This window comes from Oculina patagonica, chromosome 1 (genome assembly GCF_052425735.1).
Source record: "Oculina patagonica isolate OP01 chromosome 1, crgOcupat, whole genome shotgun sequence".
Taxonomy (NCBI): domain Eukaryota; kingdom Metazoa; phylum Cnidaria; class Anthozoa; order Scleractinia; family Oculinidae; genus Oculina; species Oculina patagonica.
The window spans coordinates 28252497-28278555 of NC_135758.1; the positions used below are offsets into that span (position 1 = coordinate 28252497).

The 26059-nt window shown below is 38.8% G+C and overlaps 4 protein-coding genes across 4 annotated transcripts in view; all 4 read left to right on the forward strand.

Annotated features, from left to right (window-relative positions):
- LOC144642545 (vacuolar protein sorting-associated protein 52 homolog) lies at window positions 1-18082 on the forward strand. Its single transcript, XM_078501521.1, has 22 exons — window positions 1-133; window positions 292-367; window positions 622-674; window positions 1629-1704; window positions 2518-2585; window positions 2969-2998; window positions 4063-4146; window positions 4618-4679; window positions 10089-10239; window positions 11080-11180; window positions 11632-11764; window positions 12131-12188; window positions 12409-12542; window positions 12965-13120; window positions 13321-13439; window positions 13870-13993; window positions 14299-14367; window positions 14478-14612; window positions 14951-15031; window positions 16020-16116; window positions 16755-16873; window positions 17235-18082. The coding sequence occupies exons 1-22, from the start codon at window positions 11-13 to the stop codon at window positions 17379-17381; spliced, it is 2196 nt and encodes a 731-aa protein (XP_078357647.1). The 5' UTR covers window positions 1-10; the 3' UTR covers window positions 17382-18082.
- LOC144643190 (adrenocorticotropic hormone receptor-like) lies at window positions 7094-8677 on the forward strand. The gene has a single exon (XM_078502374.1). It carries the CDS (start codon window positions 7561-7563, stop codon window positions 8614-8616), a length of 1056 nt encoding a protein of 351 aa, XP_078358500.1. The 5' UTR covers window positions 7094-7560; the 3' UTR covers window positions 8617-8677.
- The window catches only part of LOC144642956 (uncharacterized), a 26399-nt gene continuing 13982 nt past the window's right edge, over window positions 13643-26059 (forward strand). The window contains exon 1 of the mRNA XM_078502081.1: window positions 13643-13647. The gene's annotated coding sequence lies outside the window, so the exon portion shown is untranslated. The remainder of the gene's footprint in view (window positions 13648-26059) is intronic.
- Window positions 24284-26059, forward strand: part of LOC144662044 (uncharacterized) — a 7599-nt gene continuing 5823 nt past the window's right edge. Inside the window, exon 1 of the mRNA XM_078522781.1 lies at window positions 24284-25337. Within this exon, the coding sequence (XP_078378907.1) occupies window positions 24308-25337 (1030 nt within the window). The 5' untranslated portion in view covers window positions 24284-24307. The remainder of the gene's footprint in view (window positions 25338-26059) is intronic.

Consider the following 26059-nt stretch of genomic DNA (forward strand, 5'->3'; position numbering starts at 1 on the left):
TGCGGAATACATGAAGCAATTATTGTTGTCTGAGGAAACAAAGATGGCGGATAGCCATCAAGAAAATACGCAAAATACAACCAGCCCAGAGACGAACGAAGGCGATTCTAACGACGTTGAAGAAGCAGATGAGGTACTTAATATTCTCTAACTTTTTGCCTTATCATATTTATTTTTATTTCTTTGAATTTGCAGTTTGAAAACAAATAAGTTTTTTTATGGAAGACTGGCTGGCGCTGGGGTCAATTTTAATAATATTCCCTTTCCAATTTAAATGATTCTTGTGATTAGGATTTGCAGGTTGACATTGATCTTGGTGAACTAGATCTCACTTCTCAAGATGAATTTATCTTGGACGAAGTAGATGGTAAGTCAAAGACAAGGACTCCACTAAAACTGCTCACTGTGAAACTGAGCTTATAAGTCATATTTTGCCCCTTTATCTCTTTTATTTAAGCTTATGCAACTAAATTTATCAAACCCCTATGAGGTTGTCATAGTGTAAAGAGAAATTCAAGCAACAATTGCTTTCCACAGTAACCCATATCTGAAGGCAAAGTCTGCAGTGGCAGTATGGCAGTAGGAAATTGTTTTATTAATAACTCTTTTTGTGCTTTTCAGTACATATACAAGAAAATTTAGAGGATGAGTTGGTAAAAGAAGCTCTAGAAAAAGTAAGTAAAATATTACATTAGATATTGGAAAATTTACTGTGTACAGGTATTGTCTTAGGAATATACGTGCTGATCAAGTAGGTAAAGGTGAAAATATTTATTCATGTACCTACCAGTTACCAGGAAATTCATTAAGGGTTAATATTCTCTAGGAATAACTTAATTAGCCCCAGGTCCTCGCTATCGTCCCTGTAGCTTGTCATCAGCTGTCATTTGATGTCTGTGTTTCGTTTGTTCATTCAAGTGTTGTTTGATTACCCTCCCTCCCTCCCTGGGGGTCTCCTCTCGAGTCCTCAGGCCCTCTCGCTCAATAAAGATGTCCAAACGGATTCACTGGTTGTTGATCTTGTCTGTCGAAGTGTGTGGGAGGGACATCAGGGGATAATTTGTAAAACAGGTGTGCATCAGGGTTTCCCCCTCAGGCAAAGTATCAGCAAGGCCTACCCTCTTTGGTAAAGTAACTAAGGTCCGTTCAGATGTTGAAAACAGCCAGGCAAAGTCCTGTTCACAGCCAGTCAATTTGCCTGGTACCTGGTCCGTAATGAAACACCTGTGTTACATTCTCTTTCTCCAGCTGAGAAAAAGTTCCGAAACAGGTTTGTTTAAAAAGGGGACATTTTGTCACATGGTTGTCATTTATCCCCAGTGCCTGTAGCTGTCCCCTGGGTATTATGGGTTTGGGACGTCTTTATATATATATAGACAATGTACTTTGCCAGTTGAAACAAAATGTTGGGAAATGAAAACAAAAAGTGTATACATTTTTCCCCCTGGTTACCCCACCCACTTCACAGTTAATTCACAGCCCTTCTTGAGCTTTCACACTTCATACCTGTTCCAACGTATCACATCCTGAGCAGTGTTCAGTTTGACCATAGTTAGTAAAGGGCTTTGACTATGATTAAATGTGCCAGTAAAGACTCTGTTATTATTATTATTTTTTTATTTTGTCAGGGAGTTGACTTAAGACAGTACTCAAGGCAAATTGAAGGAGACTTACATGAAGTGGAAAATGCATCCATTCTGGACTGTATCCTTGACCTTTCATATAAAGTCTAAACAGGGCCATACACATGCATAATTATTATACCCTATGTTACTGAGCTTGAGAGGGTCAAATGTATACTACCAGCCCTATGCTACTGGGTGCGACTTTCTGGACAGGCCAAGTGTGCATTTTATGCCAGCTTTTGTAAAGTTTTGTATTCCATTAACCATGATTTAGAACAAAAGAAAGTGAAAATAAAACATGTTTCAAAAATTTCTAACCAAAAACAAATTAAAAGCTTCTTTCGTTCCTCAGCCAGCGGAAAACGTTTTCTCGGCCCACACGGTGGGAGCCTGGGTTAGAGTGTATGGGGGGTTTCAGGTCACGTGAGACGTTCACGGTCACTTTGCGTGCCATCCGCCATGTCTGACACCCCCGACCAACCCACCAGGAGTGGGGATTGAGTTGGTGAAGGGACCATGTAGTTCTTCCTGATCGTGTCATATTCCTTGATATCATTGGAGTTGATTCAGTCATCTGATGAAGAGTATTGAAAAAGGCAGGCTGCATGGTTCGGCTTGGCATGGCTCCCAGTGTGTGTGAGAACCACAGCATATACAATATTTAATTGGCTAAGGTTGGTTTGCTTTCAGTAGTGCTGAAGGTTCAAACTGACTGACCTGTGTGACATAACTGTATGTGAACAGAACAGAACAGTACAGAACAGAACAGAACAGAACAGAAAAGTCCATGCCAGTAGCTGCTTAATAAAATTACAGGCCTGAAATAAATTATAATTATTTTATTTATTCTGTAGAAGTCAGTGTTCTTTTTATCTTAACCATGACTAACAAGACATCAAAGAGAGTGAAAATATTGCAAGCCTCCACAACCAGATTGCATCTTGTGACACTATTCTTGAGGCAAGTTGTTTTCACCTGTACTAGACTAGGACCTTCCAGTTCATTTGGTTCTCGACAATCTGCGAGCCTGCAGCAAGCCATGGGAGTCATAAAAATAACACATTGCTTAGCCTAAATAGCACTCTGGTTAGCCTAAATAGCACTCAAGTTAGCCTACAATTAGTTTAGGTAGCTTGCAGTAAGCCTTTCATTGGGATTTGGGATTCCTGCCTTGCATGGCTCGCATGACTCATTGGCTCACACTGTGTCCTAACTCAGTTCATTCATTCATCTTGTATCCCATCCGGCATGCCTGTAGGGAATGCACAACTGGAAGTGATTTTGTTTTAATTTCTGCATAAAACGGGAACTTATTCTTTCTCTAATTCCTTGTAATTCAACAGAGTATGGAAAAGATGCTGACAAGTTTCCAGGTATGCTCATGTTGCTATTTCTTCAACAGGCCAGGGTTTCCTTTCTCTGTAAAACTGGCAACATTCAATTTCCAAAAGCTGCCTAGTTTATATTTTGCTGTATAACAAGAACTCTCCCAGACTTTAGAACTGGGCCTGGAAGCTTTACTAAAAAGTAGACTGTTAACTAGTTTTTGCATTAAAGGCACGGACAGTACAGTGAAAGCTTTGGAAAGGCTGGCCGTGAGTCAGCCAAGTCACACTATTTTTCTTTCACTCGCTTCCCCCCTTCCCACGTCCCTTGCGCTAACGCTTGCTTCCCTCGCCGATTCTCTCGCTTTTTTTGCGTTGAAAAATACAGAGGCTGTGGACAGTCTTAGATTAAAACCAATAGTGCACAAAGAAAAACTTCACCCCACATGCCCCTGGAGACTAGTCTTCTAAGCAGACGATTTTTGGGCTTGTCACACGTTTCTCCCCAGAGAACGTCTGCTTAGGAGGCTACCTGGAGACAGATCCGCTTGAATGAGAGTGGAAGTTCTTTGTACTAAAGAAAACAAACTGAAGTATAAATTCTGAAGTTTGCATGAGCAAATTAACCCAGCTGCAGTTATGCCCAGGGGGGGGGCGTACTCAGGATTTCAAGTGACGGGGATGATCCATTCTCGTACCTTGAGTCTTCGTCCCTTCTGCGCTCGTTTCCTGACCGTTGGTCAAAGGGAACGAAGACCCTGGGTACGAGGATGGGGATGATCGAATAGGGGCATCCCCGTCACTTGAAATCCTGAGTACCCCCCACCCCCTCCTCTGGGCAGTTATGCACCGTCATGTACCCAGTGTCATTAAGAACTTGTTACAAGGGAAAGGTACATAAAGCTCTACTCACTGTAGCTGTTGTGCCTATATGGTCATCAAACTTTGGTAACTGCAGTACATGTATAAAAAGATGCCATAAGTCAAGGAACTGGTAAAGATTTTTTAGATTAATTCCATTGATGTATCACGGAGCGTTCTTGGGGACGGGGGGGGGGGGGGGGGGGAAAATATTAAACGATCTGTATTCCTTACTCTCCATGTGTTTCTAGGAAGATCTTGGCAGTATAAGCTCTGAAATCCAAACTCTTCAAGAACAGTCTTTGTCAATGAACATCAAACTAAAAAATAGGCAGGTCAGTGAAAATTATCGTGCAGTCATTCATTTCTTATTTGATACACACTGGTCACAGTAGGAGGCTAAAAGTATTAAAATGTGGCGATACCTGGAACAAAAGAGAAGTTCAGGTATAATAGTGATTTTTGTTAAGGCTGAAATGAAAATTAAAATTTGTGTGAGACTTAACAGCCCCCTTCAAGCAGGTTAAATAAATATATCATTCCGAATTGTGATTTTGTTGAGTAAACTATATAAATAAAAATTGCACGTCTCTCTCGTATAATTCGTGGTTAATACCGGTAGGTACGAAACTCGTGATGTTTTGAAAGTTCTCAAAGCATCACTCGTAACTACCAGTATTAACCATGAATTGTACCCGAGGTCGTACAATTTCCTTTACAAACACTATAAACTTTCCATTTTTTAAAAACAAAAATAATAAGTAAACTTTCCAGTTTATTTTATTTCATTCTTTGTCTCTCTTCAGGCTATCAGGGGTGAGTTGAGTCAGTTTGTGGATGAAATGATGATCACAGATTCCATGGTGAAGTAAGTACTATGTGTACACTTTGTGAATTAATTCTTGCTTTTAAAAAAAAACAGGAAAGAAAAAGAGAGTTAACATGATTTGTCTTTAAAATAACTTAAGCTTCACTGGTTAAAGGAGCATGTGCCTTGCGTCAACGCCCACATTTTTGATATTAACCCTTTTTATGCTTAATAAACCGGATTTTCCGGGATTTGGAGGAATGGGCATTCAACCACTTGTGACGTCATCAGTTTGCACGTCAAGAGATTCTTGTGATATGCAACTAATACAGGCTGGATAGATCTTTTCACAGTACTGTATATTTTGAATATCGACTGCATTCTGACAGAGCAAATCGAAAAAAAACCTGATCAATTTATGGTGCAAAATTGGTGGTACTGAAAACAAGCCAATATACCCGTACTTGATCAAGGTCTCCTTTCCAGGATTTTCCATTGATAAAGATCAAACTTTTCAGGCCAGAAGAAAGGATTTAAGAGTAGATGGTGACGAGAATAAGAAGGAGAGAAAAACGAAAAGAAACGGAGCAAGAAAGTAAAAAAAATTGAAACGGTTCCGCCAACAAAGAAAATGGCGGCTATTTTTTTTTGTAGTCTTGTGCGATGAAATCAGTTCAAACTTTGTCCTTTTTACTGGGGGACATAGCAACAAAATTAAAGTGCAAGAAAGTTTTGTGGCGATGGTCTAACTCAGTGGCGACTCGTTCTGCTTCATTGTTCCTCCCTGACTGAATTGAAGGCCTAAACTTGTTTAAATAACTGCGGGAAAGCACAGTAGCGCGATGGGGCTTCATTAAATTTCAGTTTTGATGGATTTTACATTTATTTATCGCTAAATAATCACACTCTGAAACTCTGCACAGTGCAGGAGCACCCAACGAGGAAATCCAGGTCTTAAAATGTCGTTATACTGTTTTCCCGAATAGTTTTGGGATATTTGTGTAAACTAACAGAGTTAAATCTTTTCGGATTTTCTAGCTGAATATTTATTATAATTGGTAGAAAATTTTAGGGAACAAAACTTTATTACCCGAATTTGCGAGCTGTTGTTATTTTTCCGAAAATCGTAGCTGTTGTTTCCCGCCCCGAGACAAAATTTTTGCCTCCCAGCTCCAAAAAAAAAGATGCTTATTTCCCAAATTGCGAAGGCTTGAGGTGACATTTCACTAGAGAAAATCTGAGGCAACTTTTTTTAAGAAAAGAATGCATGGTTCATCCTTTAGCTGTGCACTGTCGAGTTATGGTGCCCGCGGGAAGTTCGAAGAGCACTCAAGCAGTTGGAGTCACTCTCTGCTATCGCCTCGAGCAACTATTACGCTTCTTTCGTGCTCTCCAAACTTCCCGCGTCCACCATAACTCGATACTGCACGCTAATAAGCATGAACCAATTGTTAATTAAAGGAACTATGTCACGGGGATTTCTCAAACTTTTGTTTAATCTGTTCTGAAATTAGTGGAAGGCAACATAACCCTCAATTTTAAAAACATTGCTACAGCTATAAATATCGATATTTCGAAGACGCGGGAAAACAACTTGAAAACGTTTGCCTAACTTTTTCAAATTGCAATCGCCCCTTATCCGTTTCCATCCGAGCCATCCGCAGCCAAAGATGCTCGTTAACAGTTTCAGTGCTCTAATATAACATTTTTTTTTATAAAAATGGACTATTATATTTAGGTTTCCTGCGACAAAAATATCAATTTTGGCTGTTCAAAAATCTGGTAGAATCCGTGATTTTCATTTGTGAAGACAGTATTTTATTGTCTGCTATCCGTTAGGTTCGCACCCAAGTCATGTTATAAGCATAGTTAGTAGATGCATTTTTTTTTAAACTAGCAAGTACTAGCTACAAACTCGTGTGTTTTCTACGCGTACTTTCAGACAGTATCAGTAATCACTTAAAAGATACTTAATAGCGAAGCGCGCGAGGTGGAAATGAATAGAGAGGCCACGAGGCTCAAAAAACATCAGCGTGTTCTAAGAGAAATAAAAACAATCTAGGCGAAGTTTTCGTTTTATGAAAGTGTTTTTGGTTATACCGGCTGCTTAAAGTGTTTTACGAAAATCGTCCGCCATTTCGGTTTGTTTGTCTGAGTCGTGACGTCACTTGCGCGCTTCGCTCTTGTAAACCGTTGGCCGCTCCTTGGTGGTTGAAATTGTGAACGTACTTTGCGTCAAGATTTTGGTCTGTCATTAAACATGTTAAACGTTCCTAAACGCACGGGTGAATCTCTTTGTCGGCTACATTTACAATGCAACAACTTCTTAGCATACAAACAATGAATATGATTGCGTGCGGGGGCGCATCTTTTAAAGGCCAGGGAAGGTCATGGTGGCTTTCGTGACATCAATTAACGCATGCGGAACCGCGTGTCCTCGCGTAGCCAGTGAAGTTAGTAGTTTGATTTTTACAGCGAGTGCCGGAGGGAACTACTCGAAATTCTTTTTCAAAATTGTTTATCTTCTTGTAGTATTTTTTTGTAAGTATATAGGGTATAATTCAATTGGATTGTGAATCCTGTTATTGACAATGATAAACAATCGGCTTGATGTAACTTCCTGTGACTTTACCGCGATGTAAACACAGACAACCAACATCCAACGACTCCGATTCATATGGAAATACGTATCCGTCTTAAGGGCTGAAGTAGCAGCTGAGCTAGCAATAAAGAACATGGAAAGTGCTTTCGAGAAATAGGTAAAGACCTTTATTACTCGGAGACAAAAGCGGTTGACGCATAGATAGATGAAAAATAACTCTGGTTTTGGTTTTGCTCTAACTAAACACCGGAAACGCGGAGTACTTGTCAGAACTACGACCCAGCGAGGATTGAGTAGTTAAAAAAAAAAACACCGTCGTGTCAGGTGTGTGTTTATTCGATGTCTAATGCGTCTGGTCCAACCTTGGATTTCTACCTTACTTTAATCGACGACCGAGCGTACTGGCGGAGTTTAGCCGTCTTTGGATACATCTTGGCGTTTGTAATCATCGTAGGAAACGCTATACTGCTTTTCGTTACTTTCAAGGATCCTCGAAAATCTCTTCGTCTACTACCGCCCGTTTTGTTGATCACGAATTTAAGCGCGTCAGATTTTCTACTTGGATTGCTGAACGTTTTTCTTGTGGCTTTGAGAGATGTGTATCGTTCCAGACTTGTGCATATGCCTTTCGTTTTGGTATTCAAAGCGATCATGTACACCGTTCTTAGCACGACTCTTTTCGTAAGCAGTTATTCTATCATAGCTATGTCGATCACTTGTTACGTGGCTATTAGCAAGCCAGTGGAGTATAAATCCATCATAACGAGGAGACGACTCAAGATTTTTATCGCCCTGTTATGGTTTGTATCAATCGGGATGTGTGGTATCCCTGTGACGAATATACCCGAGAGGACGTACACGCTTATTTATCTTCACACTCACGCCTCGCTGCCTGCCATCTTGTTAACAGTAATGTACGTGAAGGTGTTTCAAGCTCTTGTGAGGCAAACTCGTGAGCTACAGCTTGGCGAATACGACTCGATTGCGAGTTACGCTCGAAGACGCGAGCGCAAAATGGCCATTTCAATTATAATCGTTTTAGCGCTGTTTTACATCACGTACTTGCCTCAATTCGTCACGCTTCATCTACTCTACTTTTGCAAACCTTGCCAACAGTCGATAACTTTCCACAAGATTGATGTAGCATTGTCTAGATTTTTATTTATTAATTCTGCCATAAATCCTTTCATCTACGCCTGGAGAATTCCCAACTATCGCCGAGCGTTGTACGACTGCTGGCCGAGTTGCTTCGGCAAACTTCGAGTTACCCCGCGCGGATCTGTGTCGAACTCGTGGCGAAGGACGAGTGCTCAAAGTGCTGGGGAAAGCCAAGGGAGATTTCGGCAGAAAACGAAAAGGAGCCAAAGTCAACGTATTGAAATAACCGGCATTTAAGATTTATGTACTTTGATAAAAAAAGTACCAAAGATGGGGGGCCATACACGAAGTCATCGATCGCCGAGAACGGGATGACCGGACTTTGCAAGCTCCTTCCATAATTAACGAAGCTTTTAATACAAGCTGATCAGAAAATTTGTTGTCTGAAGAAGTAACCCATTCAACAAAGTTCAATGTTGAAAGACCTCGTCTGAAGTGGGTTTGGTCGATTTTAAGTTAATATTGTTGGTTTATTTAAGAACTGCTGAAAGTGGAGAACTATAGGAGTAGAAAATGTGACAAAGGAGGAGAAAATGTTACAACAGAGTGATCTCTCAAGTGAATCATTTCATGTGTGAAATGCAATTTTTTTTCTCGTCCCGATATGCTGCTCAGCAGCCAGAAAACTCTTGACTTTATATAGCACAGAAAATGTCTTCTTCTTCTTCTTCTTTTCATGTGGAGTCCCCTGGCTATCAAAATACATTTATTCTCAGTATTAATAAAACGAAAAATCATTAATATTTCTTCTCAACAACCTTTAAACCCAAAAATTTAGCCGTTAGGCGTAAAAATTGGAAAATTTTAACCGTTATCCGAAAAATATGTTAACCGTAATAAATCGGTCAGTAATTATAAATAAACCAAACTAGTTCACTTCATCGTCCCAGATTGGCCCTGAGACCTAAAATATGTTTTCCAATTATTGAAATTAATTTTTAACTTTTTAAAACAATGAAAATTAACTTTAAACTTCTGTTAACCGTAATGGAAATAAATTAACCGTTAGTCGTAAAAAAGTCAAAATTTTAACCGTTAACCGTAAAAGCCACCACCCCATTAAGACGCTCTTAACGTGACTGTGTGTTAGAAAATTAATTATAAGAAATGTGGGTATAACTGGGCTATAGGGGGATAAAGGTGCTATGTGATTTAACTGGACCGGTGTCTTCGGGTACGGATGTGCACCTCCCTTGGACTCCCAGTGAAACTTACATTGCACGTGCTGTTATAAGCTAACCCTTCTTTCTTCGTCGAATTGTCGTACCTTATTTTTTTTTATTATTATTTTTCTACTTCTCTGACTAAATTTGTCAAGTAATTTACATTTTGGAGGCCGAATACTACGGCGAGAAAATTCTTAACTACAGTCAGTTTATAATTCTTTAGCGCTCTGGACCTTTCCCGCCGTGTTCGAAGCCATCTTGACTTTGTGATACTATAACTTCTGTAACTCTACTTTAAAACATCGAATTCTAAGACCGACTATGTTCTAAAGATATTTGTTTTGTAGTTATCGTCCTCCGGAAAAAAACCCGATCAAGATCAGGCAGAGATTTTTCTTGGTGTTTTACCCCAACTAAGATGGCTTCTGAAACTATGAGAGCTAATGAAAAATGCATTCTTTGTAATACCAGTCCCCCATCCGAATAAATGGTTAGGAAAAGGCTACCACTTCGTCTAAGTAATGTCCATTATTTCAACTATAGGCACATTTGTGAAACGCCGGTAACAGAGCAGTCATTCATTGAACAGCTGCACGAGTTGCACCACAAGATCGACTTTGCGAAGGAGCAGTCGTTTAAAGGGGCTCTGTCTGTGAATGATGTCGGAGATGTGTTAGAGAAGCTGAAAGTCAAGGTAGTATACCAGAGATGTTTAATCTTAGTCGTAAATATCAGTAAAACAGTTGAAACGAACACCATGTCGGAACCGTTGAAAGGAGTTGAATGGTAGTGAAACGAGTTGATTGGAGCTAAAACCATTGAAACGTGCCAAATGGAGTTAGGCTTTGTTTGAGTTTTTGTGGTAATAATTGCTCACCCTTACCCCAACAGTTAGTAGTCCAACCTTTCGTTTGTCAGACAATGTTGTCTGCCGCTACGAACGACAAATTAAAACTCTTTTAGGGCCGATTTACATGGAGGTACGACTTTCTCGCATGCGACAAGCGTACCACAGGCCCACGACATGACTTAGGACCACTAACACGCGCGCGCGTCTGTCGTAAGGATGTGGTAGGTTGATTTATACGACGCGATTTGTGTTGTAGTCGTGGAGTAAGGATGTCGCATGCGATAATCCTAGGCAAAATCGAACCGTCTAATTCTCCCCTTACAACAGCTTTTGTTTGAAACAGTTGGAGAAAATTCATCAATCCTTTCACACAAATAAACGGAAAACAGGAGGTGTTTTTCTTTGTATTTATTTCCTAAATTAAGTATTATGTTATGTTATGTTCTCAAAAGAAGACGAAAACAAACAAAATCCGATTCCAACAGAGCACGACCACAGTTATCAACCGTTTGAACTGAAAAAAGACTGCAATTCAAATGGTTTTGCGGTTGAAACGGTTGGTCCTAATAGAGAAAATTTATCTAGGCTCTTCTGTTAGCTACTTCCATTTGGAATAAAATTGAAAATGAAAGCCATCAGTTGTACAATGCAACCTTCTAACTGTTCTGTTCGTTTTATTTTCAGGCTGTACAGAAGATCAGAGATTATGTACTACAGAGAATTTATCAATTTCGTCGTCCAATGACCAATTATCAGATTCCACAAAATGCCTTGCTCAAGTTTAGGTAATTTGTGTGCTTACATATTAAAAGTTAGGAAATTGCGTTTAGATTAACTTAATAGAGCCGTCTTCACTTTTGTGTCGAAAGTAATTTGTGTTTGCTTTGGTTTTGCCTTACTACGCTAAGTGATTGGTTTAAAAATCTTTTCAACCAATCAGAACTAAAACCAAAACCAATCGTGACTCGCTAACGCACGTTTTCCCGCGCTTCATGCCGGCTTCATGTATTTGCTTCGAGTTTTGATTGGTTCACTAGGTTGTCTGTGTCCTTTGTGATTGGCCAGAGTAATTACAGCTAATTACTTTGCTTTTGGTTTTACGACACTCAATTGAAAACTGCTCTATGGCTTACCGTGCACCATAAATTGTTTATACTTGAATTGGCAATACAAGTGCAACTAAAATAACAAATATACTTAACAAATTTAATCACTTGTAATCCACATTTCTTTCAGGTATTTCAATGAATTTCTAATGGCACATCATCGGCAAGTCGCAAGAGAAATAAGAGATGAATACATTGACACAATGAGCAAGATTTATTTCTCTTATTTCAAAACGTACATCTCCAAGCTGCTCAAGCTACAGGCAAGCAAATGACAATTTTTATTTTTTCAGTCGGGAGAGCAAATGCCGTTCTTGGTAAATCCTCGTGCGAACTCCGATAAGCACTCGAACTTTTGTGTTGATGATTGTTCTTGTTGACCAATCAGAAAACTGCACGAGCACTAGCAAGGACAAGTCATGTTACTTACGTAGCAATCTGGGTTACGAGAATCGCGGGCTCGGCCACGATGTTACCACGTAACAAAATCGAGATTTCATACACTGCTCAATGCTGAAACCATTAATAGGTTGATTAAATTCAGATTACAAATATTTGTAATCTGAATTTAATTATTAGGATTGAATTGCTGTGAACTCACACGAGTCGATTTTGCTTTCTCGATGCAGTTTGAAGAACTGGCGGACAGAGACGACCTAATGGGAGTAGAAGACAACGCAAAGAGAGATATCCTAACCTTAATTTATAATTTTCGTTTTACGTTCTTTATCTCTTATAAGGAAACGATCCTTAGGAGTCTATATGTGACACGAAGGGGGGAAAGGAGGGCCTGATCGCAGGTTATGATGAAACAGCTTAGAGAGGCTCATATTTGCATGCAATTGTTTAACTATTTAATTCCGCTTATGGCTTAGTTACTAGTTTTGCAATCCTTAATTCTTCTCAAGTATTTTCTCTGGAAAGGGTGCTTTAAAGAATCGTTCGACGATATTTACACTGGGAAGCCGTGGCAATGTTCTAACATCTGAGTTAGAAGAACCAGTGATTGTTCCTCACGCTGCACAAAAGAGCGAAAAAAAGGTATGGAGGTTCCATTAATATAATAATAACTAGTTAAAAGGGCTTCGTCACATTTTGTTTAAACCCGGAGGTTTCCATAATTGCGTCAATGCTCTTTGAGCCTGATGATTGCCTAAAAAAACTTCTGCAATATGTTTTAGCCAATGAGAATAAAGATGATGTTTTTTGCCGTTTGGTTTGTCTTCTTGGTCAATCACGTGCAAGACCAGTTCCAATCATGTTTTATTTTGCGCATGGTTTCCCGCGCTTGGTAACTGGTTACATGTGTTCGTCAGTTCGAGTTGTCTTGTTGATTTTAGGTAGTTTTATCTCAGACTTTTCAAGCACGTTTTATTTCAAGTCGTAAGCAATTTTGTTTAAACTTGTCAGCTACGATGATTAAAAAATAATGTTGACCGTTTTCTTTCTTTCTTTTTTTGCAGTGCTCGTTTGAGAGCCTGTTTCGCAGCATGCACTTTGCATTACTGGACAACAGCTGTCGAGAATACTTATTTTTAGCTGATTTCTTCATGGTGCAAAACAACGCAGCAAAGGATCTGTTTACCGCAGTAATGGGCAAAACATTATCGCTTTTTCTTGTGAGTATTGTGGGTGATAGTAAAACTTGCAGCTTGAATGTCTAGCTATGAAAGTGTTTGATTCAATGGCCGCGAGGGAAGGGGTCGGCTAGCAGTGGGAGATGCCCCCCCCCCCCCTCCTCGTTCCACTGCCACTCATGTCAGCATCCGAAGTGGGTACAGTCGGCTGACTGAAGTAATCTGTTAATTTTACTCCGCAGAAACAAATCGACACGTACCTGGAGAGTTGTTTTGATGCCATTGGAATCTTCCTGTGCATTCACATAGTTCACAGATACAGAATACTCATGCACAAGAGAAGCGTGCCAGCCCTGGACAAGTAAGTGAAACCAATACGATTTTTTTAAAAAATCCGGTTTAACTAAATGAGTTCAGTCTTTTAGTGTGAACTGGGTGTGAGTGGCGCCCGGTTACACAAAATATGCGCAATGTAGTGTCAAAAGGGCTAAAAAAAATCTTGAATTACAGCAGACTCCTTCGGAAAAGTAACTCCTCAATTTTGTTGTGCTCGGGCCAGTTACATGTATGTCTAAGTTGATTTGTTTGTCGTCAATACATGATTTAGTCAGCAGATGCTTACCAGCGCTCTTGTCCATCGGGCAAGTAAGAATGAAAAATTACTTCCCCATCGCGGGGGCGGAGGGTTAAATGTACTGGTCCCGGACGACCGATTGGAACTTTTTTTCGAGCCCTGCTGTCAGTCACGTAATAACAACAGTATTGTGTATATTTGTGGTTGTTTATACTAGGTACTGGGACACAGTGTTGGAAATGTCATGGCCTCGGTTCACGTATGTAGTAGAGTTAAATGTTGACAGTGTTCGTAACACGGATCCTCAAAAACTGGGAGTTATCGACATAAGACCACATTATGTAAGTATGCTTTTTTTATTTTTTTTTCTTATACTTCTAGCGAAGCGGTTCTCTTCTATTTATTTCACGTAAGTAGCGACTATCTTTCAAACTTGCTTTTTCAAAATCTATCGCAGTGACAGCCTTAAGTTGTTTGTTTGTTACTAACGTTCCGGTCGTAAGCCCTTCGTCAGAGAAACTCAAAGAATTCTGGGTTGTGTGAGTGTTGATAGATGGAAGCAAGGATATACAAAAAAGTCACTTGAATAATTGAACGAGAATATTTTCTATTCTCCTAATTCGTTGACTTGCTACTTATTCTTTAGATAACTCGTCGATATGCAGAGTTTTCTGCTGCCATTGTTAGCTTGAATGAAAGCTTTCCGGATGAAAAGGTTTGAAAACTTGAAAGTAGTTTCCTTATGTTTCCTCAGTTCGTTTAACTTATGTTACCTTTCTAATGTTGTCGTAATTTTCATAAATGCTTTGTTTTCTCTTTTCTTAGGTTAACAAAGTTCTCGCCGCTTTACAAGTTGAAGTGGAGAACTTTATCTTACGAATGGCGGCCGAGTTTCCTCTTCGGAAGGAGCAGCTGATCTTCCTTATAAACAATTATGATATGATGTTGGCTGTTTTAATGGTATGTGTGCTAAAGACACTTTAGATAAATCAGTCATTGCAGAGTTAATTACTATGGTAGCAAAATGTACAAAACAATTAAACAAACAAGACACTCAAAGCTCAAGACAAAACCTTGTTTTTTAGGGAAAAGAATCGGAACCGTTGCATCAAGACATTTCACGATTGGTTTTGTTTTTGTATAACATTGGCTAAAAAAATATTTTGAACGCTACCAGGCTACTTATGCTACTAAGAAGTTCAGCTGCAAGCCCACAAGGCCACAGCATGCCTTAAAAGGTTTTCTTTTTGCGTTATTTTACTTTCTGTGTCACTTATATCGCTTTTCCCTTTATTCAGGAAAGGACATCAGAAGATTCAAAAGAGGCCGAAAGTTTTCAACAATTACTTACAGCCAGAATACAAGAATTTGTTGAAGAGGTGTGTCATCGTGTATATTAACCCTTTCACTCCCATGGGAAATACCACATTTTTGTAAAACGGTAACTATGGACCCAAAGACCACATACAATATACCATTTGAAAGGTATTGTTTGTGGCATGTCATAAATCATACTAACAGACCCAGAGGAAGTCACTGTTTTAATTCAAAAGGTGACAAAACCAAAAAAATAAAACATTAAAAAATATCTCAATCCGCCTGCTTTTTGGGTATACCCCTAAACTATAGCTTAATTTGCAGCTCTTAATGTGTGGGTTGTTGTCAGATATTTACTTGATTTAAAAATTGAAAGAGGAAAAAGTTGCAAAAGTTATAGGGGTGGTTAATCAGATTTCATATGCTAGGGGGTATGATGTTATGCTTTAAAAAGACAGATCTGTTCAAGACCATATTCCTGTCCAAATTTCATACAAATTGACCAAATATTGAGCATGTAATAGCATCTTGTGCCATATGGCACTCTTGGGAGTGAGAGGGTTAACCTGGAATGCCAACACACAAATTCTCCTATTGATCTGTGTGCATTGTTTATTGTTTTATTTGGAAGAATTTGTTTAGAAATGAGTGCATCTTCCGTTTAGCGATCATTGACTGCGGCAAGTCGACAATTAAGGGTGCTCTGAACTCTCTCAGTAGATTGTAGATAATGGTGGTCACCGAGCTCATTAAATGTTTCAGTTGTAAGCACTTAAATGCTAGAACTAAAGGAGTTGTTGACGAGATATGCTGTTGCTATGTAACCCTGTTATTTCAAGAAAATGACCACAACTTGTTCCACAGTTACTGGGCATTTGTTTGATATTATTATTGTAGCATCACCTGAAAAACAGTGGTTCTGAAGAACCGACGCATTAGTCTTATTGCTTGTTATTTCTATCCTGACATGTGCTTGCACCTTTTTCTGGGCCGTTTCTTGACAAGAAGCCTCTTTTCTATCGTGACATTAACTTTGCCTTTGATGTTCAGGTTCTGTCTCCAGCGTTTGGTGGGATGACTGCATTTGTTAAGGAGACCGAGCCTCTACTGGAACGAGGACAGGGTCAGGTTATCAGACCTGACGAACGTATGTGCAGCTTCTTTTCTCATCTTTGGTTGCTTTTTGCAGGCCTAGTATATTATAAATTCCTTAGTTCAATTAAGACAAACGTAACTTCCGATCAATAAATCGATAGGCACTGGGATTTGTTGCTATACCTTTAGTATCGATGAGGTACTTCATTTTAATATGTGGTCGCACAGTCTTATAAACTTCTTTATAAGACGTCTTTCGTTTGAACATATCCCTTTTAAGCCCCATGCTTGACATAAAAATTCTCCTCAATGGTCTTCATACATTTCTTACAGTCCTAGTTAAGAGAATTGCTTCAAATATGCAAACAATCGTGATGATCCTTTGTAATGATTACGTATTGATATCACATGGAGAAATTCGAATTTCATCACACTTGGGACTGATGGGTTATCTAAAGAACAGCCTTAGTCCATTTTTCCCTTAATTCCAAAATGAACATTATGATAACAGTACCTTTAATTGCTCTTTTTTTCGACGTGGCAAAACCTAATTGTTGAATGTAAACAATAACTCATGAAACAAAGTTCTTGCTTCACCACTTGCGATATTGTAAGGAAGATAACTGCTTGAGATAAATAAGCTGAAAGTTTTATGATTTGCAACTGATATAGCTGGTTGTTTCTATTTAGGGCGGATTCAGCAACTGGTTCGTGGGTTTGCATCGGACTGGAAACGTTCAATCGAGAATATAAATCAAGAAATAATGAGATCGTTTTCAAACTTCAAGAATGGAACTGCAATTCTTCAGGTACTTTGCATTTATGATACTGTTACGTGAAAGAGATGAATAATTTTCCTTCGTATACTCCTGGTGAGTACCTCCATCATCATCATCATCATCATCATCATCAGCAGCAGCAGCAGCAGCAGCATCATCATCATTATTATCATCATTTATTAGCCACTTTAGCATTAACATTTTACAGTAATAACATTATGGTAGGGCGAGGAGACCTCCAAGGAACCACCAGGCTTATAGGGGAGGCCACCTCGGATTGGGCCACCTTTTATTTGCTGGTTTATTTTGTTTCGCCATTTGATTTTGCTAAGTCCTGACGGGAATACAACCTATGTAACATTTTAAGCTAAACTGTGTTTGTATTTCACAGGCTGCCCTGACTCAGTTGATCCAGTACTATCACAGATTTCAGAAAATCCTCTCACAGCATCCTTTCAAGCGGCTGCCGATCCGCAGTGAACTCATCAACATCCATCATGTGATGGTGGAAGTCAAGAAACACAAAACAACGTTTTGAATAATTCAATAATTAGCCAAGCTTCTCAGGGCCTTCTTGGGTTGCGTTCGAAGACCATATTTCTCTGTATACTTGTGCTAGTCCTGCAAAGGACTAGCACAATAATAGCTGAATAATGGCTCAAGGCTCGAACTAAATTGACCCTCACAAGCTTGTAAAATGCGAGTGGTTCAGTTTTGGAGGCTGCGAACCAAAAAAAATATACTAGCAATAACTTGCCAGTAAACTTTTACTCTTTAAAATTACCGGTCAAGTCCTTTACAAAAAGGAAAATACAAATAGAAGGGACGTGTAATGTATAGTTGTTGTGCCTCACTGACCGCTCAGCGAACTTAATATACAAATATTTTGCTTGTCATTACTTATCAATTTCAAACTAAGCGGAAATGTAACTGCTGTCTTTTCTCGTTTCCGCTTATGTTTTTCTGTGTTCCCCTATTGTAGCTGTTAACCTTACAGTTTTATCCAACGGAACAGCAACTGACTCCATTCTTACTCCTCTCCATTCTATATTCACTATTCCCAAGACAATTTTTGATCGCCCTGGTTAAAAGTCAATCCTTTTCTATGCAATAATTGAAAAAAGGCTAACAGAAACCCCTGCAAAAGGTTAGTTGGAGCCCTGGTAGCCTATGTTTCGGCCTTTGCCTGTTGTTAGTAGCGGTCGAATGCAGAATTAAATATAATATGTTTATGTTGTTGTATTTTATGAATAAATATCTTGTATTTTATGAATCAAAACAATTGTATTTAGAAACTTGCAGGAATATCACAATTGTAAATAGGGCTGAAGGACTGAATCTGTCTCTGGGTCGAGACGTAAAATATTGTTGAACATTGTTAAAGAATCAGCGCCACTTTAAACGCAGAATGAATTGAATAGATAAATTTCACATAATTAATAATTCAATCAATCGACTTTGTTTAACGAGGGTTGCACATAACAATCTTATGACTGACAAACCTGTGGCCCTCGGATTCCCGATCAAACTGGAATTTTAAAAGGTTGGCTTTTAAAGTAGTTTTGTGGAGGAAGGAAGACTGGAGGACCCGAAGAAATGAAACCAATGAAATGCCAATGGCTCGTGTCGTTGTAGCATGACCAATTTTGACCGTCACGGGTTTTTGACCGCCAACATTAAAAAGAAAATTAAATGAAAACAATTCTTTCTTTGAAATATGCGCCCCAGTGATTCTCATGTGCTAGGATTTTCTCGATGATGTAATGATGTTTCTGCAAAGGATGATGGTATAGGGGATTTTCCCAAACAAGTTTCGTGGAATTAAGAATTTTCGGCTTTCTCGGAAGTCACGACATTTTCATATTTCACTGCTACGAGGTATATATAAAGGCAAAGTGGCTTTTTGTTTTCAAAAATAAGTTGTTCAGGTAAGATAATAATGCAACTGTTGATCCTTTGAATATTTTATGGCTTCTCTTCAGTCTTAACAATCAAGTTATAATCTGCAGACTGGGTACCGCCGCGGGTATATAAAATACCGAAATTATAGACCAGGAAATTTGTCTCTATTAAGGGTATACGAGGGTCGATGCTGCGCAAAATCTGCAAAAGCTATTAGTATATTAGTTCTGCTGTTTGAATATCCTTGTCTTGATCTTCCCGATCAGTGACTTTAATATATCTACATGTAAATTCACGACACGTCCTAGCCTGCTTGGTCAAATAAGCAGAAAAAAGTTTTTACGCTCAAGTTATCTTGCCATTTCATGTAAGCTTTAAGCTTGAATTTTCCACTGTTTAAATTAAGCTTCTGCATACAAACTGGATAAATTTATAAATAATTAAAATTTGAAATTCGATGTGTTGTAAATACTTCTATGGCTTTTCTTTGCTAGCAATGAATGACAAATACATTGAGCCTTTAAGCATGACTGATTTAATTAACAGCATTTTATCTACAGCAGTCTATAACTGAGTTGTACGCTTTATCTCAATGTAAGGGATGTGAATGTATTTACTGTAAGGACAACCAGGAATCAGGACCTGTCCTGAAATATTAAACATCAGAAAAATTAATTCATAAGTGACATTAGCATTGATTATATTACTCATTTCATGGGGGTAAATAATGTTCAGGTTTTAAGATGCCAAAATGTAACCAAGCAAGAAGTCGTCTTCATTGTTAATGCATACATTATTCCTGTGCGGCATATCCATTGAACGTTCGGTAATCGAACCCAATCAACACCAATCATTCGATTGGGTTTTGGTAATCGAACATAATCGAACTCACAATAAAATTTGGTCAATCAAACGTTTGATTAGCAAACAGTCAACAATCAAACAAAATCAAACGTTCGATTACCGAACAGTCGACAATCGAACTCATTCGAACGTTCTGTTACCGAACTCCTGTTTGTTTATATTGCAGACATTTTCTACGGTGCACCCGTCGCCCTGATTAGTCCTGCATGATTTACTTATCAAGCGACAGATATTTCTGAACCAAATCGAATCGGATTGAGCTTGATTGTGTTCAATCGTGTTCGATTGTGTTTGATTGGTTTGAAAATCGGACTTACAGCAAAGTAGCTGTTAGATTCTGTTCGATTACTGAACCCAATCAAACGATTGTTGTTCAATTGGGTTCAATTGATTTTTGGTTCGATTTAAATTTGTTCGATTGGATACGCCGGGATTATTGGAGAAAACAGCCAGTGCTATGACTGTCTGCTATGGCTGTGTTAAGATTTAACATGAAATCAAAGTAATTGCAAGCTTTTTTATTAACTGAGAAACAGCTTAGAATTAAATTATGTGATATGTTTTCTGTTTCCTTCTGAATGGTATTTCTTTCTGGCGATTATGTCTCTTGCACATGCAGAACAATATGTCAGACATCGTCATAAAAAGTGGCCAAGCAAGCACCCATATATATTTTGATTGACACCTTAAGACTTGAATTCACCTTTTGTTATTACTTAACTACCTACTACTTACTTATCCTCATCGGGCCCATGAGGACTCTTGAGGCCAGACCTTTTGTAATTAAATATTATTGATCACTTTTACTAATTAAGCCAAGCGTCATTACCATAATTTTTTTTATCCCACTGTGACTTTAACAAAGGTTTTCATATGCTATTAACTCTAGAAATCAAGTAAATATACAGAGACACCTCGATTTAATGAAGTGCCAAGGGACTGGGGAAATTTGTTTGTTTATATATCAAGGGTTCGTTATACCAAAAACCTCGATATAACGAATTTGCAGAAAAGCAACCAAAATGTTCGTTATATCGAGGTTTATACCATGCCATAGAAAATACAGCCAATCAGAATACAGGAAAGCCGTTGTATATTCGACGGTATTCAACCCAACCTTCCCATAGTGCGCTGCGACTGTATTCTCGACGAAATTTAGTAAGCCTATTTTCTATGGCATGGTATAAAATAGTTACACAACACTTTCTCGTGGTATACTATGGAGTATCCCACTTGTCACTTGTATTTTCTCGGTATACACACTCGCCTAAAGGCTCGTGTGTATACCGAGAAAATACAAGTGACTCGTGGGATATTCCATAGTATACCACTCGAAAGCGTTGCATAACTAGTATATAGTTAATAACTGTTTTTCATGCTGTTTCTAACTGATTTAAACGACTGTCAAAAACATCTGTGCTTTAATGTCTAATATATCCACATAGATATGGACTTATATGTCTTGAAGTTGTTCTCTTAGCTGTTACAGGATAAAGGTATTTTCATCCTTGTTGGTCTGTTCTCCAGGTGTTCTTAACCTTCATCTTTTGTCAGGAGTTAAGTAAACTATAATTGGTTATATCAAGGTATATTTTATGTTTGGGCTTCCGGATTGTGTTCATTATAACAAGGATTTCGTTATATCGAGGTTTTGTTCACTACATTTTACTGTAACTTTGGCCGGGCTGAAGAAAGTATTGTTCGTTATACTGAGGACTTCATTTTATATATATATATAGAGAGAGGTTTGTTAAATCGAGGATCCACTGTAACTTAAGCTGCAGAGAAAAAGATCAAGTGTGGGCTAATTTCAGGTGCCTTAAAAGAGTTAGTACAACTCAAAGGGAATTTGCCCAAATCAAATTTGGAGAAGGGATGAATAACACTTTAAAAAATGTCTGGAAAATCTGTTAAACCACTGCATGCAGTTTACAGAAACTCATGTGCAATATATATCATAATTATGTTTTTACCTGAATCAAATATTGGAAAACACTTACATGTATGTGATGCCCTTTTACTGTACCTTTGATCTGTTAATGATATGATGATTTTCAGCGGTTCTCTGATATTGGATGCTGGCACTTTCCAGCTCTCATACTTTGATGGGTCAGCACTAGAAAAATATTCTTTTTCATGTAGTTTCTGGTACAAAAATACCCAATCATTAATAAAAAATTGTGATCATTTTCAAAATGTCACTGCATGGTTACCATGGCAATGGTATAACCTGTCAAAAGCACCCTTAACTTTTACTTAAAGTGTTTGTAACTCAAAAATGAGTTTGAACCTATACTCCTTTTGGCCAAACGCATGAACTCACCAAATGATCGATATGCTGTTTAGTTATATGTACTTTTCACTTTCTAGATGCCACCAATTTTTTCCATCTTTTTTTATTTATTTCTATGTTTATTTATTTTGTGGTTCAATTTTATCCTTGTTTCAAATTTTATTTTCCTATGTTTTTGGGTATGGTAATGTATGATATTGAGTTTAAAACAAAGGAAAAGAACATTTGAACCAAGGGTTAGATTGAACCACAACATTTATCTTATGTTCATTCTGGTAATTATCATGCTATTTTTATTTCTTTTATTTGTTATTTACATTTGATATGTTCTGTGTTCAGGGTTTATTTTATTGATGCCGGCGTTTCAAAGGGATGTTAATCTGTCAACCCACAAAACGATCAACTTTGGTCAACTTCTCATTAAAACCTTTGCCAGGCCTGCATTTTATTTGCCTTCAGGTGTAAGCCATTAAATTCGGTAGTTTCGGTAAAGACAATCACGTCACTTGAGCCTGCTTTTCTTTTGGTCAGCGCCAAGAACGCAGAGTCTTGACAGTTCCAATTTGAAAGTTCATACAGTTGCCTTACAAACAAATATGAACACTAGTGTGCAGCTCAAAATGTGCAGCTCAAAAAATCGGAACTGGCAAAAGTCTGCGTTCTTCGTGCTGACCAATAGAAAAGTAGGCTCATTTTCAAGGTAAACCATATTCCTCTTGCCTACTTTAAACCCATCTTTAACCAGTGCCTGCGTGGCCTGGAATAAGGGAGTGATCATTATTTATGGGGAGGGTGGGGGTTGGTGAATGGGATGGGGGCAAAAAAAGTTTGGTCGCCTGTAAATTGAGGGCAAAAAATATATGTAATCACATTGACAAATGACTGGTCAAATTTCTACTACAGTCCGATCACCTCTATTAAGCTGCCACCTCTTAAGCGGGCACCCTCCATTAAGTGGCCACTTTCCAAAGTCCCGATTTGTTTGTCACTAAACTGCTGTATATGTGTATTATTTATATGGTTTTTTACCTCCATTAAGCGGCCAGCAAATTATCTTTCCAAGCAAAATGGTGACAGATGATATATATCGTCCGTGAAATATCTTGAGCTAAATGTTTTCACATACTAACTGTTAATTGATGCAAAAAGGCCTAAGAAACTTGTCAACGATGTTTCGCATATTTTTCTGTACATTATCAACCCAAAGAAATACTGTACATTTCAACTACGTGCCGTATGTGGGGACATCTGTGTCAGAGCTATGGGCTGAAAATGCACTTGATGTTTTGTTACAATGAATTTTGGATTTATCTTCACATATGTTCACTTTTTAAAAGTATTTTGCTATAAAGAGTCAGTAAAACCATGTTTACTGCCATTCCTTTCCAATTTATATTGTACCTCTATTAAGCGGCCAACTTCTATTAAGCGGCCACTTCTCAAAGTCCCGAGGGTGGCTTCTTAATAGAGGTCGGACTGTATAATAGCTTACTTAACAATTTCCTATCAATCAGTTTTGCTATCAATCTATCTAGTTAATCTGATATGGGTTGATGACACCCCCATTTATAGAATTCACCTCACACCCACTTCTTTAAGTCACTATTTCACATGATCTGACCTTAAACTAACAGTGGTTAGAATGCCCAATTGGTATCTGGGAGGCCATGGGTTCAATTCCCAGATTTTTTCTTTGTCTTTTGCTTGTGACAGATTATCGTTTTATCTTTTTTGTTTTAGTTGTTGTCAGGTTTTCTAAGGGTTTGGCTGCCCTGTATGTATCAAGATTATCAATGAAATATCAGTAACAGTAAGCTAGTCAAATGAGGTGTCCAAAAAACATCATACGAAACAGAAAATCATTTACATATTGCATGATGTCCTTTTGATGCTGAGCAGGTTTTTAATTTAAGTATTCAAGTAGCTCATTCAGCTTCAATTGTTGGTCACTTAGTTTTAAACCTATATAGATTGTGGAGGAGGAGGGGGGGGGGGTCAGAAAAGTTTACTTGATCCTAAAGGGTGGGCTAAAAAGTTTACTTGAGCCTAAAGGGGGGAAGGGGGGCATAAAAAGCTTCTGATGTCGCCTTCTCCCATTCACCAACCACCCCCTCCCCATAAATAATAACCACTCCCTAATCAATTTAAAATGGTGCCGAAATGAAAGAACCCATCTTTATAACACTATTCACCTGATAAATCACTATCCTGAAGATAGCGTTGTGAGCTCAGTTGAAAAACCAGGATGATGCAACAAACTGTTTTAATTTCAAGGCACCACTACAGTATTATCCACTTATCCACCGTCACCCACTTTTCATTTTGCTTGTTGCTCCCTCAACCACTCATTATTCTTTGCTTCCATAGGAGACTTAAACTATCTATTGCATTGAAAGAAATTCACAATGGCTTCGCACTCAAATGCAACAGACTGGCAGTCTAAAATCCTGAAGAAAGAGTACCAGAACTGGTTGGCTGTTGGTCACGCCCTCTCGTTGATGTGTGATGGACTAAGACCTTACATCGAGAGGGAGATGAAGGCGTTCCATCGAGCTTTGCTGGCACATCTTGCCTCTGTACCCCCTTGTACTTGCACCAGGCCTCCGAAACACACTTGCGCCTGGGCTGCACAACTTGCCAGGTGTCACAGAGGAGGAAAGCCAAATTCTCCCAGGTGGCATCAAAGTGACTCAAGCAAATGGACAGATCCTAAACAAGGTTACTGGGAGGTGGCCAAACTTTTCATGTCCGATTTGGGTCCCAGTAAGGCTGCAGTCCTGGACGCGAGTAAAACTGACTGCACAGGGTTGACCAACCTCTTGTTTTGGTGCGTGTATTTCCGTGTTCAAGTACACCTTGTTGATGCAGTACGGGATACGCGCAACACAAAATGGGGACACGCTGCAAGACAGGAACTCGCCGATGGAGATAAGGCAGATGCCTTAACAACCATACGGAATCTTCTTCAAGATCCAGAGCTAGTTGCTGACAATGACGCTAAATCAGCCCTTGCAGAGATAAATCTTATGGAAAAGGACTTCGATGCGCAAAGTATAGAGAGAAAAGTACTGGCTGATGGTCTGGTGACAGTCAGTGGTCAACTGGATGGTATTGAAGACGAGATCGCAGATTTTAAGAGAAACTGTTTGAGTGTTAGCAAAAAAGTACAAAAGAAACTGTTATCCTTAGAAAGTAAACAAACCAAGGTGTTTAAGCTTTTGCAAAGTATCGATGACAGAATGGAGGAGGAGAGGAATCGGAACGTTTCGTATACCACGCAAGGTGTAAACCTTGCACAATGGGCATTTACGGGATGCAAAAACACTTTTGTTGCAAACCTTTGTAGCTTGAACGCCCGATCTCTCACGCTCTGGATGGCTTTAATGGTACTTATGGGAAGCTTTAAATGTCTGAGCCACAATTCCTATAATGATGGTAAGTACAGGCGCGACCAATAGTCTGTCTTTGTGCCATACGGTCGGTGTATGCTTTTTATTTCAATAGAAAGGAAAACTCCATTTTACTATTTTCCATAAGGTTGATAATATCAGTAAACAATATGTAGCGTCTTGTACTACAGATGGTAAAAAAAGTTAAAATTGTTATTGCAATCGCGTTTCGGCATTGCTGCCCTTCCTCGCAGTAGGCTAAATGACATGTTTGAAAGTACACTTCGTTGTTTACAGTCGTATAAAAGCGCGCGTTGAATGATCACATGAAGAAGAAATCTCGGGTGATTCCGAAAGGAGCAAGTGTTCTAAATTTTCAAATTTGTCTTTATCTCCTCTGTGACATCCCACTGTGCCAGTCCTGACTTCAACACCGCAACTTGAAGTCGGAACTGGTAAAGAGGGATGTCATGGCACACAAGCTCGCAGTACTTGTGTTCGTTGTTCAAGGAAAGGATAACTGTATCATTTCTATAAGTTTCTTGTCAGTCAAAAAAATCTTGGGGGGAAAGTGCTTCACCCGATGTCCTCTTGAAACATGTTGCAGGCACGTTTTTTCAAACCACGATACGGAAAGTAATGTGTTTCAAGGACAGGTTTCCAGGATTATATGTGTAACTTTGCAAATAGCTTATAAAAATGCATGCTCTAATTGGCTGAAAGCCGTGTTTCTTTTTTGCAAGATATATATGGAGGGAGACAACGTTT